General features: G+C 44.0%; 1 protein-coding gene across 1 annotated transcript in view; it reads right to left on the bottom strand.

Annotated features, from left to right (window-relative positions):
* GLI2 (GLI family zinc finger 2) overlaps positions 1-18,915 on the bottom strand; it is a 94,665-nt gene that overhangs the window by 24,000 nt on the left and 51,750 nt on the right. Inside the window, exons 3-5 of the mRNA XM_072417921.1 lie at positions 11,258-11,363; positions 5,684-5,880; positions 1,367-1,558 (exon numbers count right to left, since the gene is read on the bottom strand). Coding sequence (XP_072274022.1) covers positions 1,367-1,558; positions 5,684-5,880; positions 11,258-11,363 — 495 coding nt within the window. The remainder of the gene's footprint in view (positions 1-1,366; positions 1,559-5,683; positions 5,881-11,257; positions 11,364-18,915) is intronic.

The raw sequence follows: 18,915 nt of genomic DNA on the forward strand, positions 1-18,915 counted from the left end.
TGCAGAAGCGTCTGGCGGGTGAGGGGTTAACAGCCTGGGGTGCGTATTTGGATCCCGACCTGATGAAAGCTGCGCGTTACCTGGAACCTGAGAACGGTTCTGGGATTAGAAATAATTTCATCGAGAAACTCGATCCAGAGGGAGAGAAATGCGCCTCTCCATCAGATGTTGTCATCTTAAAACAACAGAAGTATGAAAACAGTCGGCTGACGTATTGGGGGAGCACAAAAGGCGGCTGTGAAGGGTCGTGGGGGATAAAAACGCCTGGAGAGACTGAGAATGCAAAGTGGGCCCCCAATGGTGCGAATGGGCACCGACCTTCAAGGGCTCAGCTGGAACACAACAGCAGGAAGTTCACCGAATTATGGCCAGGGGTGATTTTTGCCTTCAAACTAGAAGGATTCTGGTAATGAGACTTTAAAGAGAACCTGTGATTGGACAAATATGTTCATTTTCCAGTGTAAGGCCAAGGTATATTTCCTTACTTCCCATGCACCACCATTTGGCCTGCTAGGAAATAACTGGAGATTCTGGGGTTTGGGAGGAAGTGTAAGTAGCCAACTTCTCTTCTCAAACCTTCCATGCAGGGGCGCATTGGAATGCACAAATTACTTTCCTAATACCAGCATTTGGGAGTGGCTGGGGATCAATTTTAATATAAAGTTTATCCTTTAATGCAAACTGTGTGTGCAGTGTGGGGGGTGGCTGAGTCCCCTTTATGACATCACCTGACACTTTTATTTTTGCTCCTTGTGCGCCATTAAAAACATTTCTCTTGCCCTTTCTTTTCTGGTGACAACATTGTCAGGAAGTGAAGGTAAATATGCAACAGAGACACTGAACTTTGCAAGTTTCATATTATAGGAAAGGTTAAAATCCCTCACCCTACCAATTTAATTTTTTAGGTGAAGTTTGTGACATACACACATCCCCAATTATATTCTGCCCCTTTTTTTTACAATACCTCATCGCCTGTCTTCTGGTCCTACCAGCACAGAAAAAGTGGAGAAATTACCTCAATAAAAAAAAAATTTGACTAAATGTTTTTAAAACTCCCAAAATTGCTGGAGTTGCCCTTTGCATCAATTTTTCTAAATGGCTACAGATACCGATGTCCATGGATAGAGATGTCTATGACTAGAGATGCTGGGAATTTGTTAGCAGCAGAATTTTAACGGAAATCCAAACTGAAGATTTTTTTTTCTTTAAACAGGTCCGAAGTTAGTGCAGCTTGGAGGACTACCCAGGGCACACATGCAGCCTGACCTCCGACATCTGTTTGTTGGAAAGAATTTCCTGAGGCCGGGCTGTGTTGACCTTAAGAGAATGAACAGCAGAAAACCTCATTTATCAAGCAGCCACTTACCGTCCATTGGTGTCAAGTAATCGTGAAGATGGCTGCCAGCGCCCGCCGCTCCGCCTTGCAGCAGCAGCTCTCCATAGGGGCTGGGGTGACTGGCTAGGAGGGTCATCTGGTGATAGTAATCGGTGGGGTTGACGCCAGGTGGAGGAGGTGCGATACCGAAGATGCCTCTTTCTTTTAAGTGCTCATGGGCAACTGCAAGTAAAAAGGGTGGGAAAATGTTACATGAAAAGGAAAACAATAATCAGGCTAAAAAACAAAAAAGATGTGTCCATCCAATGCATCACTTCATAAACTGATCAAGAAGAGGCTACATTTTTCTGAAGTGGGGTAATTGTGCCAGTTCTGCCTTATTATTATTAATATTATTATCATTATTAATAAACAAGATTAATATAGCGCCAACATATTACGCAGCACTGTACATTAAATAAAGGTTGCAAGGGAGAGACAAATACAGACAGTGACACAGGAGGAGGACAAGATCCTGATACCCAAGAGGCAGTTGGATCAGCTCTGTGGATGAGGATATCGTCATAATATACTCGGGAATTATAATGGAGATTGGAGTAATTTTAGGAAATGCATCCGGTCTTTTTAAGTTTGAAATACGATTGAAAATATTTTTAGGTTATTATGTTTTCACAGCAAAGATCTACTTCCTTAATCATCTCTCTTTCTTCCCATTTAATGCCTCCATGGTCCTTTAGGATTCAAATGGCCAAAGGCTAAATGTCTTGGCAATGAGCTTGCATTCCAAAACCATAGCCATGGAGTCATCCCCTTCCCATTTGTAGCTATAACATCCTCCACACTTGGAAGACTTTGCATGTGATTTTGGTGATTGTTTGGTGGAGTTTGTGCGCAATTGTGAGGTCAGGTACTAATACTACTCGGTTGACAAGACCTGGCACACATTTGGCACAAAGGTGTTCCCTAGGGTTGAGGTCAGGGCTCTGCAGTTTCTCCACCAAACTGGTGACCCCATGTCTTTATGGAGCTGGTTTCGTACCCCGAGCCACAGTCATGGGGGTGCAGAAAAAGGTCTTCACCAAACTGTGACCACAAAGAGCACAATTGTCTACAATGTCTTTGTATATTGGAGCATTAACAGGACCTTTCACTAGGCAGCCCTGAATTTCAATAATGAAGTTTTTACATAAGTATAACCATACACTGTACATCCAAATGAATCAGCTTGGTGACCTCTAAACAAACAATTTTATCCAAACTTAATTAATGAACTTTCATTGTACACGTTCCGCAACAATTGAATTACTTTATTTGCCAATCCTTGCACCCTTTCCTAATATTTCTCTTTTGGCTCATTTCCCAAAACCTCATCTTCATGATATCTATGACCTTTTCATAGGGGAATATTACCACCAGAATTGTGTTTTTTTCTCCATGTTTTCATCCTTTCGTTGCTCATGCAGCTGCCAGTTGGCATTGGGTGAAGCTGCTTAGCTCATTGTTAATCAATTTTCCCAAATGCTCCTCTGTTTTCCCCCAACTGTATTCCATTCAGCAGAGAGGGGACGAAGCTATTACAGGATGTTGCTCTGACCTCCATTTGGAAGTGTTTATGAGGATAATGGGAGGAGATCAGACGCAGGGCCGCAGGGTCATACCCCGATATTAACCAGGGATATTTTTAGCTTTCTCATGAATGGAAACTAGACAGAGCTCCTACCCAACCCTCTTCACATGAGGGAGGGGTCAGTATCTAATTCTAGGGCAGAAGTGGAGGCTCAATGCACAAAATATCAAAAACGCTAAATTATTTGCTACTTAGTGTCATCTGAGGTCTGTGACCCAGACATTAGATTTATGTTCCTATAAAAAAGTGAACATTTGTTCTAAAGTTCTTGATGAGCTTCTGTCCCAGAAAGTGCATTCAGCAGATTTGTTCAAACACTTTACTGGCTGCAATGACACACTGGAAAGTGAAGAAAGGATGAGAATGACACACATGGAAGAAGCAATGGAAGCTCCTGCATCCTATCCTCATCTATCCTCACATGTTCACCATAAACAATCGTTGACAATTGTAGACAAAGTCTTTGAAGCTTAATATACCAAATTTATTGTTAAATATACGTGAACTATGTTCAGTCAGTCTGTGATCCATAGTCAGGTCCTTGACCTCCCTGTGATACCTCTGCAGATGATTAGTGAAACCTGGTCTGGCACCTGCCCCAGCCTGTGATTGGACAGTGAGCTGCCCCACATTGTCTATGATTGGACAGTGAGCTGCCCCACATTGCACAGTGCTGTCCATCTAACACAGGGAGCCTCCTGAGAGGAGGAAATGCAATGCTTTCACCATAGTGCTGTAGAACCTGATTGGCTAGCCAGTGTGTAGCATGGGCAGAAAACACAGGAAGTTATCAGCTCAGACAGGATTAACAGGAATTTGGTGCACTTATTGAACAGATACAACAAAACTTTTTCAATGGTAGTGAAGGAAACAAACATGAAAAGTTAATTGTAACAGTTTATATAGTGTAGGTCTTCCTACATCTAACATGGAGCTTCCACTGAACTAAAAAGTCCAAATCTCATTTGGGGACACTTACAGACAAATTTGTGAATGGTTTAAGTTTTTTTGCATGAGGTTTACCGATAACATAAATGGGGACAAGTGTGGAGCGAGCGCAGGGTCTCTCCCGCATGGCGCTCTCTAGTTTCGGCCCACTATGTAAACAGTTTCATTAATGTCTGAAGCATTCGCGGTGATGCTGATACAAGACACATGGAGCTGCTGAATGCAGCAAGTCTGGGCGTCTGGCTGACTGAACCCCTCCACAGTGCCAGAGCCAATTATAGAACCTCTCACAGCTGCAAATCCTCAAAACTACACCCAGAGCTGAGAGGGGGGAACAGGCGGGACCGGGAGGAAAAATAAATAGTGTCAGCCTCTGTCCAAATTCATTCAAGGGAAAAATGTGTGAAGCTGAGAGAAGGGAGGGAAGCAGACCAGTTCCCAGGATAGAAGGGTCAGCTCCCTTGGACTAATGCGATCGCAGAGGGTCAGAGAGCCCCCATGATGTCACCCGTTTATAGTAAACTTATAGACTGAACATTGGATTAGTCCCACAGTGGGAAAAAATAGTTACAGAGTTTATAATATAGTTCGAGTTTATTTTTTCTTGCATAATGTAAATCTTTTGGGTTTAGATATGGTCTTTAAAAAACCTCCAGTGCAAATACTGTAAATGTATTTTGTATTTGTACACTATATGACCACCTGACTATCAGTCCTACGTGAACTTGTTGGACAACCCATGCCAAAAACATGACCATTATAAAGGAGTTACTACTACCCCCCCCCCATCCTACTGTGGCTATAACCTTCTCCACTGGTGGATGAGAAGACCTGGCTCACCATTCCAGTTTATCCCCAAGGTGTTCAGTAGGGTTGAGGTCAGGGCTCTGTGCAGCTCTCTTTCCTCCCCACCAAACTTGTGACCCCTTGTGTTTATGGAGGGGGCTTTGTACCCCAGGGCACAGTATGGCAGAACAGAAGAGTGTCTACACCAAACTGTGACCACAAGACTGTAAGAGCACAATTGTCTATGATGCCTTTGTATGATGAAGCCTTGACTTGACCTGAACCCAGGGTATGCAGAAAGAAGTCCCCATATTTTTGGCTATATAGTGTATAAATATTGGGGCAGCCATATAGGGGGCTCTGCTCTCTGCTTAGCAAAAAGTAGCTGTATTTTAACGTTAATCCATCACTTCCAAGTATTTTGGCCACGTGTAATTGGCTGAGAACAACAAACTTTCTATAAAGTCTTACAGCTGTCCAGATGGCTTAGATCAGAACAAGGGAGTTGTAAAGAGGTAAATCTCAAAGTCAAACCCGTAACAAACAAACACAATGAAAAAACATTCTGCAAGAAAAAAAAAAATAATTCTAAATGCATATTGTGTAGTTGATTTGCCTTGATATTAGTTTCCTTTAATACACTTTAACATTTAAAGAGAGGGGCAGGGCAAGGAGCCAATCAGTTCTAGGCTGCACATGTGCTGACAGAATGCATGTTGATAGGAAGAGAGTGAAGAGTGATGAAGAACAGAAGAGTGATGAATGTGCTACTCCTCTATTGTCCAATCACCACCCAATAGTGGGGCAGTTTTGGTGTGGCAGCAAATGTCTAGGACCTGCCATGGTGCTGCATTACCAAACTGACTGAACAGAATTACAAAAATTTTTTTAAGGTAAAATAGCTCCCATATATTTCACACAGCCGCTTGTCTAGATTTTATATTGAATTACTACATTGGTGATCTATACCAGTTAAACCGGCTTACCTTCAGCGGGGCTGAGCCCCCTGGCAGCTGAGATCATGGAGAGGGTAGGGCTCCCATGGACGGATCGCAGGTAATGTTCCATGTGGGGGTTCACATAATGGTGCGCGTGGCCAAATTCTGTGGCACTCACTGGGTGCGGGGACAAGCGGATCAAGGAGATGTCAGAGATGACAGGGCTTCCGCTTAGACCTGGGGGGCTGCAAGAAGAGGAGAAAATTTAAAAATATAAATGTACAGAAAACAATTGGTGAAATACTAACTCCGCAAAATCTGTTTTTTGGTAATCCATTGTCCCCTGGCTAATGAGAAACTACAGGTCCCAGCAAGCCATGCTGTGAAATATGCTGGACAGTTTGATAGTTGCGATGTGACATCTTATCCTGTGCAGACTCAGCAAGAAAAAGTGCCATGGCCTTGTTCCTTGGAGTCAAGCCAACAGTCACAGGAGCGGACACTGGGTCAGTGGTGTCCCCATAACAGCAGGACACAGATTTAGAATGCTGGAATAGAGGGGGTCCCTGACCTCTCACAAGCACAGCATCGTTTATACCGCAGAATGCAGCTGCAGCCACTACAGCCTGATTACATTGCACATCCCAGGAAGAGATAACTGAACAATACCACCGGTCAATGACACCGCGTCACACAAAATGGCACAAGGCACTGCACCCGTCATACTCCAAATCAGGATTTGTCAGCTGCTGGCTATGGGTGATGATGTGAAGAGGCAGACGGAGTCAAGAGAAGCAGCTGGAATCAGAGGAAGTTATAGAGACCAGGGGGCAACTGGAGAGCAGCAGATGTATTATTAAACAGAGGAAATATATTCATTTTGGGTGGCTCTGACATATACCACAGTGCTGTACAGAGAACACTGAGCCAGTCCCCTGCAGTGCTGTACAGAGAACACTGGGACAGTCACATTGATCTCTGAACAGAGGAGCTGACACTCTAATGTCCCCCACAGTCACACACTACTATTATACATTTATATAGCTCTGACATATACTGCAGTACTGTACAGAGAACACCGAGCCAGTCCCATCAGTCTCTGTACAGAGGAGTTGAAACTCTAATGCTTCATCATCCAAGACCATAGAAGTTTAAACACCGCACCACCATATGTACCATATGTGGCATCTGGTAGGTAGAAGGGGTGGCTGCCTTGGGCACTTTAGCAATAGGGGCAATAAAAAGGATGAGACTTGTAATCTACACTTCTGACTTAGTTTTAAGCTCATGGGGGGCACACGTTGGCTTTTTTGCCATGCGTGCTTAAGGATCCTGTCCAAGAATTGGGTGGCATTACAGGAAAACACAGCTGGCATCAGTGGTGTTCACACAGGGAAGCTGCTGGATTTTATATTATGGAGGGGAAGAACCAGCAGTTGGCATTAGGAACAGCTGTGGGCAGGGTGGTACCTGGCACTGGAATCACATTGGTGCACTGTGATGTCATTCTTAGAGTCAGCAGGTGTGCGGTGAAGTCACACAGCTGGAGCCAGACCGAATTTCATGGAAACTGATAGCCCGTCCGTCACACTCACAGCGCCAGACACTGTGCCAGCTTAAAGGGGCACGCTACATCCTCTCCATTAAGATGATAATGTTTACAATCCTATTGCAATATACTGCATGAAACTGAAGCAAGGTTCCATGAATGTGGGAATAAGATGCAGACCACACACCCTCCACATAAAATGTGATCCGCAAGATGGACAGCCAGATATCAGCCAAAAAAAGTGGAAAATCTATTGTTCTACTTATCCAACCTTTCAACCTTTACTGTACACTATGAGACAGGGATCAAACATATACAACAATCTGATTGTACAATCACCTTTACATCTACCTGTGCCAAGACTACGAGATAGAAATGGAACAGATTGCTGCGGTCAGCCTTCGTTTTGCACAGCTGCGGGCAACTGTGCAAAAATCTAACGTGTGTCCAGCTTTAGATCGCCAACAGCGGGCTTATCCTTTATCAAGAACATAGGGGGTCACAAACTGTTGGGCACCTGACCTACTGACTTTGCACTTACAACAACCTACGTTTAACACCTCCACCACCTGATTGCCACAATATCAGTGTGTTTAGTGTCTTATATTGTTGTGTTTGCAGCTCCTTTTATTTATTGAAGGGGAAACCCCCGAACTGTTCCTCTGTTTATTTGGCAGCCTGTGGTCCAGCAGTGATCACAAGCTCGACCAGTTCCCAGCTTGATGCAGGAAGGAAAATGCAGAGCAGCACTCCAGAATCTGCAAATCTTCTAAACATTATTGCTCCTTGATACAAACATCAGAACTTTCCCCAAGCTACATCCCCCATACGTTTTTTGGCCCTAGTGGGGCTTAGCCAGTTCAACTAGGGGCAAGTGTGTTGGGAGGGGTATGGCTTTCAGGCGTGCCCATGCTGGCGCTTACCTGAAACTACTCAGTTGAAAGGCTTTAAAGAAGCTTTTGGAAAGCAGGTACGAATATTTCATATTCCTCTTATTTTCTCTGAAGCTTAGGTAAAAAGGTGCTTAAAAATGGCTATCAAACAGTGAAGTAAAATGTTTTTCTGTCCAAACAGAAAATAATTATTCTTTTTTAGATTTTGATCCGGTTAGCAGTTCCAGAGTGAGCAGTAAATTGGTCTCCAAATGCTGTATAATAAACCACTATATATTTAAAGTTTAAGAAAACAGATAAAACACATCCAAGTAATACAAAGAATCTTATTTTGTAAATATTAAAGTCAAATAAAAACAGACCAAAACCTTGCAATCAACAAACCCAATGGTCCCCTTTTTTCCTAAACATTACTTCAGCTTGAAAAACAAACCTGACATCTCTGTACACACAAAAATAGCAAAGGTAACAAGTCGAAATCTAAACAAAATACAAAATTGAAGCCTTGAACTTCCTGGAGGTAAAACAACACAACAAGCTGCAAAAATCCATCCAGGGATTCACAGATTGAGCAGTGCGGTCCCTTAGGATTGTACAGAATAACTGTGGTGTATTTCATTTTATAGTAAAACCGCATAGTCAGCTCTGCCCCAAAGTTACATAAATATTATATAAAAATACACATAAGGTTTAACCTACAGGAAGCGTCTGTATGCTCGTCCCAAATATATACATCTGCATTCAGAACTCTATATACACAAAAGAAGATAAAAATATCACTTGTGTTGCATTGTACCGTACTGGCGCTGTACTAAACTTGTACACGGATGCTAATTAGCGGCCTGAAACTTGATTAATTTTAATTTAGTGCAGCTGGGAAGGCCCTGTCACAGGACATAATGAAGTGCTTTGTTGTAAATTGGGATGTTTGTAATTACTTGTTATCAGTTGTAATACAGTGCAGACAATTTGCTGAGCAGTGCGGAACTCCCGGGATATCAGTGTGGCTCGTACATATTACTTGTGAATCCTAAAATATAGAATACCTGTGTGCAGGAATATATGGGTTGCCTTTGTCTGAAAAATGCTATCATGCCAATCCATTGACTTCAATACTTCCAGAGATGACCTGGAACAATCATGCAGCCAGTGGAGTCAGATATCCTTATCAGCTTGTTGTGGGCCAATGGCATGACATCCAGGAAACTTAAGCTACGTACACACGTCAGATTTTTATCGCCCGATAATCGGCATCGGCCAATTATCGGGCGAAAATCTGCCGTGTGTACAGTCGGTGTCGTCCATCGTCCGGACGACCGACCTGCCGGACGATGGACGACAGCCGATCCTAATGAAAGGGAAGGGGAGAGCGCGCAGCAGGGTGCCGCTCCGTCGCTCTCCCCCTCCCCTCTCCATAGAGCATGAACGGTGCTGTATGTACAGCACCTTTAATGCATCGTGCAGTCCCTTGTCGTTGGAAAGGATCATGAAAGATCCTTTCCAACGACAAAAATTGGAAGTGTGTATGCAGCTTATCACTCTGAAGAGAAGTAGGTCAGCACTGATAGTCCACATGTTTCTAGTTGCATTATTTTCTTTAAAAAGCTCTTGCTGCATGCCTGGAAGAGTTACAAGCCTCTGAATATTAATAGAAGGATATTATCACATTAGAGTGTAAGCTCCTCTGGTGCAAATGAGTATTGCTTAGAGTTCTTAGTACAGCATGCTGATATATGTCAGAGCTATACAAATGAATAATATTATACTGGGGGGGCAATAGACTGTCAGCTCTTCTGGTGCAGATACTGACTTGTCTTGGCTCAATGATCTTTCTGCAGCACTGCAGTATATGTCAGGGCTATATAAATATATAACACTAATATGTGACTCTGGGGGGACATTGGAGTGTCAGCTCCTCTGTACAGATACTGATGGGATTGGCTCAGTTTTCTCTGTACAGCACTGCGGTATTTGTCAGAGCTTTATAAATGTATAATAATAGTGTGTGACTTTGGGGGGACATTAGAGTGTCAGCTCCTCTGTACAGAGACTGATGGGACTGGCTCAGTGTTCTCTGTACAGCACTGCGGTATATGTCAGAGATAAATAAATGTATAATAATCGTGTGGGACTGTGGGGGACATTGGAGTATACGCTCCTTTGTTTAAAGATGGATTAAAGCAGCTCACTGTTCCTTGTACAGCACTGCGGTATATGTCACCGCTATATGTATTTATAATCATGCTTTGGTGGACATCTGAAAAGTTCAGGTTTCTCTGCACAGCATTGCAGAAAAAGTGCCAGGACCTTTGCAAGTTTACATTCCTCTCCCTGGACAGTCGCAGGATGATTCAGGACACCCAGACAAGTTGCAGCCTGCGGCCCCTATGTCTAACAAGGCACATGAGTGCGCTTCATTTACTGCGCAGAACTGGTCTAATTAGGTGTATGTGGAACCTGAGCTCTTGCAGACAGCTGGGATGTGGGTTTGATATATGAGGGCTCCACGTCACTCTCACATCACATTAATCATCAGAGCCAAAGAGCAGGCATGTTATTTTTCCCAACAAACACCAACTACAACTGACGCTTTGATAAATAGCATCGCATTCTGCTGCAATCTGCATGGAGATGGGGGGAGGGGGGCTAAAGTGTATTTAGGGGCCCAGCATTTAGGGGTAATGTAAAATACACAGGATAAACAGAAATGGCACAGAAACACTGACGTTTGCACATTGCAGCTTTATAGAATTATTGTTTTTTGGGGTACAGATAGGAAACAAGAGAAAGTAATAACAGAATAATATATTACATATACACAGAAAATGTATTTTTCCTTTATATAAAGAAACTTGCCAAACCTTACGTGACGCACGAGTATCTAAATGTTCAAGGATTAGACTCTCAGAAGACCAATTTAACAATAAACTTATCCCACACCCAATTTTCCTGATTAGAGCAATTTGCTCTCAGTGATTTGTAACCTCCAGTGCAGGTACAACCATTAGTATTTAACCTAATGGAGGAGAGGATGTAACTGACTTGTGATAACTGACTGGTTTCCCATTTCTTCATTATTCACCATGGGCAGCTCAGAGCATGTTGGCTGTATGCCAAGCGGTGACTTATGATAAGAAGAGCCCAGCTATAAAATAATCATTGGACAAAAAGGTAGCTTACCCGTGAATGGCGTGTATTCCGTGCCCGTCGTAGTGATATCGGCCCTCTTGGTGCCGGATGTCAATAGGGAAAGGAGCATGGAATGCAGGAAAGAGATGAGCTGGACCTGTAGGAAGAAGATGCAAGTTTAGTGAGTCAGATTCAGCAGAAGAATGGAATCAGTTCATAGAATAGAGTTCATGACACCAAAAAACTAGTTCTATCCAGAGTGCATGGCTCCTATTTAAGGTGTTTGACACCAGCCATGGCATCTATCCATGGTGTGTGGCACCAACCATGGCACCTATCCAAAGAGTATGGCACCAGCCATGGCTTCTATCTAATGTGTATGACACCAGCCATGGCTCCTATCCAAGGTGTGTGGCACCAGCCATGACTTCTATTCAAGGTGTGTGGCACCAGCCATGGCGTCCATCCAAGGTGTGTGGCACCAGCCATGGCATCTATCCAAGGTGTGTGGCACCAGCCATGGCTCCTATCCAAAGAGTATGGCACCAGCCATCGCTTCTATCTAATGTGTATGACACCAGCCATGGCTCCTATCCAAGGTGTGTGGCACCAGCCATGGCCTTCATCCAAGGTGTGTGGCACCAGCCATGGCATCTATCCAAGGTGTGTGTTCATCCAAGGTGTGTGGCACCAGCCATGGCATCTATCCAAGGTGTGTGGCACCAGCCATGGCTCCTATCCAAGGTGTGTGGCACCAGCCATGGCTCCTATCCAAAGTGTATGACACCAAACATGGCTCCTATTGAAATTGTTTTGCACTCAGAAGAGTGCACCAATCATGACTTCTATCTAAGGTATATCTATCTAAGCTCCATAAAGACAAGGTGCCACCGGTCAGGTGTGGAGGAACTGGAGTGTCTTCACCTCAACACTACTAAATGAATAGCTTTGGAATGCTGATTTAGTATATTTTTGCTTACTCAGTCACACAAATGGAATTGGTATTATGTATATCCCCTTCTCTGCATCAGTATGATCCACAGCCTTCAGTGCAGACTCCAGGTCTTATTGCCCTTTTTGGTATCACCACAAACTACCTACCACCCCTATGCCCTGACAGCCATCAAACCCACAGCCCTGTCTGCTTGTACCTCTGTCCCTTCCCCTGATAGACAGGATTACATTGGCATGGTTATGACATGTAGCTGTGTTGGGAGTCGGATCAGTATCATCAGGGTGTGTGTATGAAGAAGAGACGTCACGCCAAGGTGGAGATAATTCATGCCATTGTAGAAGCGGCAGGTGGGCCCATGATGTGTGAAATATAATGATATGTGCCAGCAAAACGAGAACATAAGGAGGAAGAATTGCTCTGTGAAAGCTCATATGGGGAGCTAAGCATCTCCAGCAGAGTTCAAACTATGGCAGATCTGTTGTCACCCAGGAACACCAAAAGTAGAGAGTCAGCTGAATGGTTGGGGTGAATATTAAAAGTTAATAAACCTGCAACATATAATAGATATAAAAAATATCTCCAAATATCACAGACATCTTTACAGATTTATAGGAAAAGTTCCAGAACTTCAGCTAAAAAGACTTAAGAATGTGGGAGGCAGAATTTTCTCACCAATGATATTATCTGGAAACATCCTCAAGAATCCAAAATTCCAGCTTTTATGGACTTTTATATCTGCAGACAGGGCCGCAATCAGACATTTATGGAACCCATACTAGGTAAAATTCCTGGGCCCCTTTAGCCATGTCTAAAAGTTCCAGCATTGGTCTTTTGATTGGGGCTTGGTACAGGAGCACCCTTTGTACCCCCCCCCCCCCCACCACCACTTATGGCAGAAGGTCAGGAGGCTGGCATCAAGGCAAATTGGGTCCTTGTTGTACAACAACCTTTTATTTTCTTATCTGCATCTCACCCAAAATGATGGGTCCAATGTTTTGTGGATTATTGGTGCATTAAACCACCTGAGGGTCTCTTCTTGAGGCCCCCATTGGTGGGATTCTGGAGCTGAATTACTGGATCTGTCCACCTTCTGTGCCCATTATCATGGGGCACCCAACATCTCTGTGATCAGCTCCTGGGTCTGTACACCTTTTGTGCCCCTAGAAAGGGCGTCCAGCATCCCTGCACTAAGTTTCTGGCTCTTAACACTGGCTATGCCCATTATCTGGGGTTTCTACCATCCCTTTAGTAGGGATTTTGTCACTTAAACATTCCATATGAATGCAGAGCTGGGTATAAGGTGGAATATTCCACCTACTGTACTTTTTATAAACGAATAATCCGTAGCACCTGAATCCATTCGATCTGTGCTCAGTTTTTACATTTCTGAGGTACTGATCACCTTTCAGGCGATTAGAAGCCCGTAGCCTATGTTATTAGGGCCCCAGCTGCTGCAGGAATTTCCTGCCTTGACTTCATTTCCTTGCTTGTATTTTTAATTTTCTTTTTTTTATACTTTCAATTTCAGCAAGAAAAGCCTCTCTTAATTACCCGGCCTGGGGTCAGGCCTAACGAATATTATTATTACTGGGAGGACTTCCTGCTGGAGAGGAGAACAGTCAGCAACTTTCACTCTGTGTTTTCCCGGCCATTCCGCAGCAGCCACGCAGGAAAGAGGGGAAAGAATGCACTTTGTGTTTTCTGGAATATGAACATGAATATGTTACAAACAAAATATATAAAATATTTGTGACTTCAGAAAAGTTCAGGTAGATAAGGATAGGAATGAATATAACTGGTGAGGCAAAATAGGGACCGACAAGTCAATAGCGAAAGCTTCAATAAACCCCAACTGAACTTTAATCTGCTAAAAACGTCCAGGTACATGAAAAAACAAACGGGGTATACAAAGTCTTAGAATTATTTTTCTTAAGAAAGCAGCAGCAACCTGTTTAGAAAAGGCCATCCTTAGCCAGTATGCTAGATAAGAGGACCTTTACTCTATTTAGAAGCAGCGGCCTCTCTGCAAAAGTCCAGCACGCCCCCTGATGAGTCAGACCTATAGCTCTGTAACCAGTAAATCTGATACTCCCTGCTGATTGGACAGCTATAGGTTTGACTTAACAGGGGCGTGTCAGACCTTTGCAGAGAGGCAGCTGCTTCCTTACAGAGATTGTGAGCACAGATAGAGATTTTTAATGGCTCCTCTCAACTATCCTGGAGCTGTTGTTATGCCAGAAGCCTTTACCATCAGGGGAACCGGATGTTATAGAGGAAGTTAGGTACAACCAAATGCCGGAATTGACTCCAATCAGAGTGAGCGATCAGAGGTCCCATACCTGCACGTGCAGCGCTATGTTTTATAAATCTATCTGATATGAACGCAGCCAGCTGCGTCCCTCTGCCATGCGGTGACGTAGAGCTGGACGCAGGAGGCTTCCCGCGCTGTGCGAAGAATGCGGACAGGTGGCTGAATCAGACTGCGGCCAGGCGGAAAATCCTCGCATTGTTCTACAGTAACCATACAGCGAGGGGCTTAAAGAAGCAGCAAACCCACGGAAACCCAATATCCTCCCTACCGAGGCCAATTAACCCTGAGGAGGCTGGGAAAAACGGGATGACAGGGCCGGAGAGGACAAATCAGGACACAAAAATAAAAAAACATCATAAAGTGAATCCAACCACCACTGCCTGGTGCAGGACTACAAATCCCAGCATGGCCTCTCCAGTGGAAGCAATGCTTTCACCTCCCATATAGAACAGACACCGAGATCATCGCCCAGGTGAGTGCCAGCTCTATATATGGCATCTGGAGGCCTCGCAAATCCGCCCGCACCTCAGCCATTCAGCAAGCGGCCATATTTCATGATAATTAGGTCACCGCCGTGCACACCTGTGGTAGCGAGTCACCTTTCTAAAAATGAGTAAAAAAAAAAGGCGAGAGAAATGGGACAACACCTAATTTAGTTCCCATTCTGCAAGAACAGAGAGTTCTGCGCTGACAAATTGCCACCAGGGACATAAATAGCATGGCGCCCCCCCCCCTTAACCGTGTGAACTGACAGCAGGTGTGGTGCAGTCATTAACGGTGGGGAGGGACTGTTAAGGTGACAATTGGTGGACAGATTTCAAGAAGGGAACACAAAAAAAAAAAGGACATTTTCAGTTAGAATATAAGCTTCCATTGAGACAGTGGGGAGCAGTAATGTGCAGTCACTGTGCAGTCATATGAAGCATAGGGCAGCACGGTGGCTCAGTGGTTAGCACTCCGGCCTTTGCAGCGCTAGGTCCCAGGTTCTAATCCCACAATCCTTAATTGTGTTAAAGACATATGCCTATGGTAGGGGCATTAGATTGTGAGCTCCTGTGAGAGACAGCTAGTGATAGGACTATGGACTTTGTACAGTGCTGCAATATATGTTGGGGCTATATAAATAATAGATGATAATAATAAAGAAGGAAGCGGATTCTGTGTATGTAATGTAGCAATACAGCTGCCTTTATGTAAAGGAGCCTGGACACACTTGGATCACTATAAAATGTAAGTTGAAGCTCATAGCACTCCACACTTTGAGGGGGCCCCAGTTCAGGGCCCCTCTGGCAGGCAGAACCAATTAATGTCAGCGTCTGTCCCAGCCATCCTCAGCTAATGTCAGGCTGTATATTTGATTTCCTTATGTGGTGAAAAGAAAAGAAAAACAGTTTAAACTTTCCGGATAATGAAGTCAGGAGCGACATTTGTCTTTAATTTCAGACCGGAAACAAAAGGCTAATTGAGAACATTGGCGGAATCTTTCATAGGACACAGAGGAAACAGGTGACCGTATCTGACACTGTGAGTGGGGCGACCGGGCGGGCGATTGAGGTTACCGTCCCTTTAATGCTGCATGAGGAATGGTTTTGGTTAAAGCCAAATTATGGCAAAAAGATTCTCATTGAAATAAATTCCTCCATGTGTTCTCTGTATTACACTCCCTACAAATGGCTTTGTAAAAGAAGCTGTGACATCATCACTGTGCTGTACATAGCTTGTGCAGAGATATGGGAGGGGCCTGATAGGCCACACCCACTGCATTATTCCTGCTGAAAAGTACAGAAGGGGGCGGAGACAAGACTGTGACCCCGCACAAGAAGGGAGAGCAGCACTGACTGGTCTTTCTTGCAGGAAGCCCCTGAACAAAGCATTACCCTGGGTTACTGCACATGTGGAAGAAATACACAAAGCCCACAAGGATTCCTGTAAGAACACACATGGATCTTGTATTCAGATTTGTTTATCCTGGAATTCAGCTAAGCATTTCAGTGTTGTGTTAGGTAAAATGCATTTATCATGGAGCAATAAAATTTTGCATTTCCATCAAGGCCACACTTTGAGAAAGATCTCAACTCAGCAGAGCTGAGAATCAGAACCAGAATCAGCAGAGCTTACAGATGGCTTCGCGGAAGGATTGCAACCCTATCATGATACATATTGCTTTGATAGGAGTGCAGCACAATTATTTAAAACTATTGAGCAAAGCAGGGAAGGGTTGGATTTGATAGCTCCATTCAGACACCAGATTTTATAGCCATTTAACCGTCATTAAGGGTTTTGTACTCCATAGAAAAGAATTAGCTGGTCTAAAGAGGAAGGATTTCCTCATCATTCAGCTGTGAGTGTAATCTGAGCTTTAGCTATTGACCTCTATAAACAGCAAGCTTCTGTTCAGCAGAGCAGTTAGGTTTGGCCTGGTAATGACGATGTGTTTGGAGCGCCACCTGCTGTCTCTAACAGGAAAATATTGAGTATTCTTTTTCAGTGTTTTATATCCCTGAATTTATGAAGAAAATAAATGAAGCATGCAGAAAGTACGGGTTCTTGGTCTTGCCAGGCCTGAGGCGGATTCCTTGCCCCTCCTCTGGTGAATGTAATATATGCGGGGTCACAGACTAGGTGTCTCTACCTGTCATCACACAACTTTATTGAGCACTCGCTCCCGTTGGTGAATTCTGCTTATGGAAAGTCCAACTTTCTGTGCCAGGAGACAAAAGTGTTTTTCTTACCAAAAATAACGGCCAGGCTGATCTCTGCTTAGGTTTATTTTTTATTTTTTTTGTAAAATGCTCCACTTTGAACTGAACTAAAAATAAGCGGGTAGGGTGGTGGAGGGCAGTGCCAGGGCCAGACGGTCAGACGGGCACACAGCAGCTAAAAGGTAGAACAACATGGCAGTGCTGAGTGATGCTGACAGTTGGCTGGGACCTGGCCCAGGTCATGTTTGCGGAAAGTTCTGCGTGTGATTGGTTGCTGTAAAAGTTTTGTGGCTGCCCTGCACGGCTCTTCTCATCAGGTGCGGGCAGTACTAATGAGTGATAATCGTTAAATCGTGCCCCTAATGTCTGACTGACAACCTATTACCGTGTTAAAGTGGAACTAGTTACACTGCAAATCTGCATAGAAAAATTCCTGCTGTGTCACAAAATACAGCAAGAGAATCAAAAATACCGCACCTCTTTTTAACCAGCTGTTCTTCTGTTCCAACCAGTGAGTTTGGCTAGGCTGAGTTGATGCCATCAGTCTTCTGCAAGCAGGAGTAAGCATTTCCTAAGTCTCCTCTCCCCTAGTGGTTAAAATTAAATATTGCAACTGCGGTTGGCGACAGGCTGCAGCAGGGGGCTGATGTGTGTCAGATATTTGTGAAGAATACTGTGATCTCTAAGAGGGGTTAGTGTTACACTTACACATTGCTATACGTATTCATCATGAAAAATAGATTTAAGGATACACTGCACCAGGATTTAGCATAGCGTTCACAGGTCTCCTAACTGGGGTTGCAATCTCTGCAACCTCCTACTTTTATTGCAGAAATTTTTGGTGTGGCTACACTCTGAGGGCATACTCCACAAACAAGATCCCCTGCCGGGCCTGTCCACCTGGGGTTTTGGCTTCTTTTGTTACATTCTCCATAATATAAAATAAACAGCAGAATCTTGCAGGGGTTGGAAGATATTGTACACAGATGTTCGTAGCACTCAGAGATTTTCCAGCATGCTGAAAAATATTTTGTACATCGTTATAGCGGATGTAAGGCGGCACGTCCAAGTAACAGAATGTGTTTTTTTTTGGCAGATCTGAGGGTATGAAGATGCCACGACTCTCCTCCATGCGTCTCCCGGCTCTTCACCCTCTTTGTGCAGCTGCCATCGCACTCACACACAATCTACTCGAGCAGAATATTAAACTCTCGGCTCCATTCTGAGCACTACATCCTCCATCGCGCACGACTCGGTGCCGACACAATACCACGGCCAGTCCTCTATTCTCCGGCCCAGTGGGGGGTTTGATAATTGGGGGTTACCTCATGTTTTTTCAACCCCCTCTGCTCCCTTTTATGATATTGTGCAGCCGTGGCTCAGCGAGGCCCCTGTGGATGGCATGAATGCATTTCACATGCGTTAGGTATTCACCCTGCCAGAGGATTTACATCGATGTGAAAGTTTATGCTTCAAGCTTCATTATAACCAAAAAACAATATGTCAGAAAAGAATCTTTGATGCCATGTCAAGTGACATAGAAATTTAGTGGTTCAGGCCTTGCAGCATTGGGGTGCCAGGTTCTGCCTCTGTGGATTTTCTCTCGGTACTCAGGGTTCCTTCCACACCACAAAAACATATTGCTGGGTAATTTATGTTCCCCCTAAATTGGGGGCACTTGATTGTAGAGTAACTTTTACCTGGCATGATTTTGACTCTACAATACAATAGACAATACAAT

This window comes from Pyxicephalus adspersus, chromosome 7 (assembly GCF_032062135.1).
Source record: "Pyxicephalus adspersus chromosome 7, UCB_Pads_2.0, whole genome shotgun sequence".
NCBI lineage: Eukaryota > Metazoa > Chordata > Amphibia > Anura > Pyxicephalidae > Pyxicephalus > Pyxicephalus adspersus.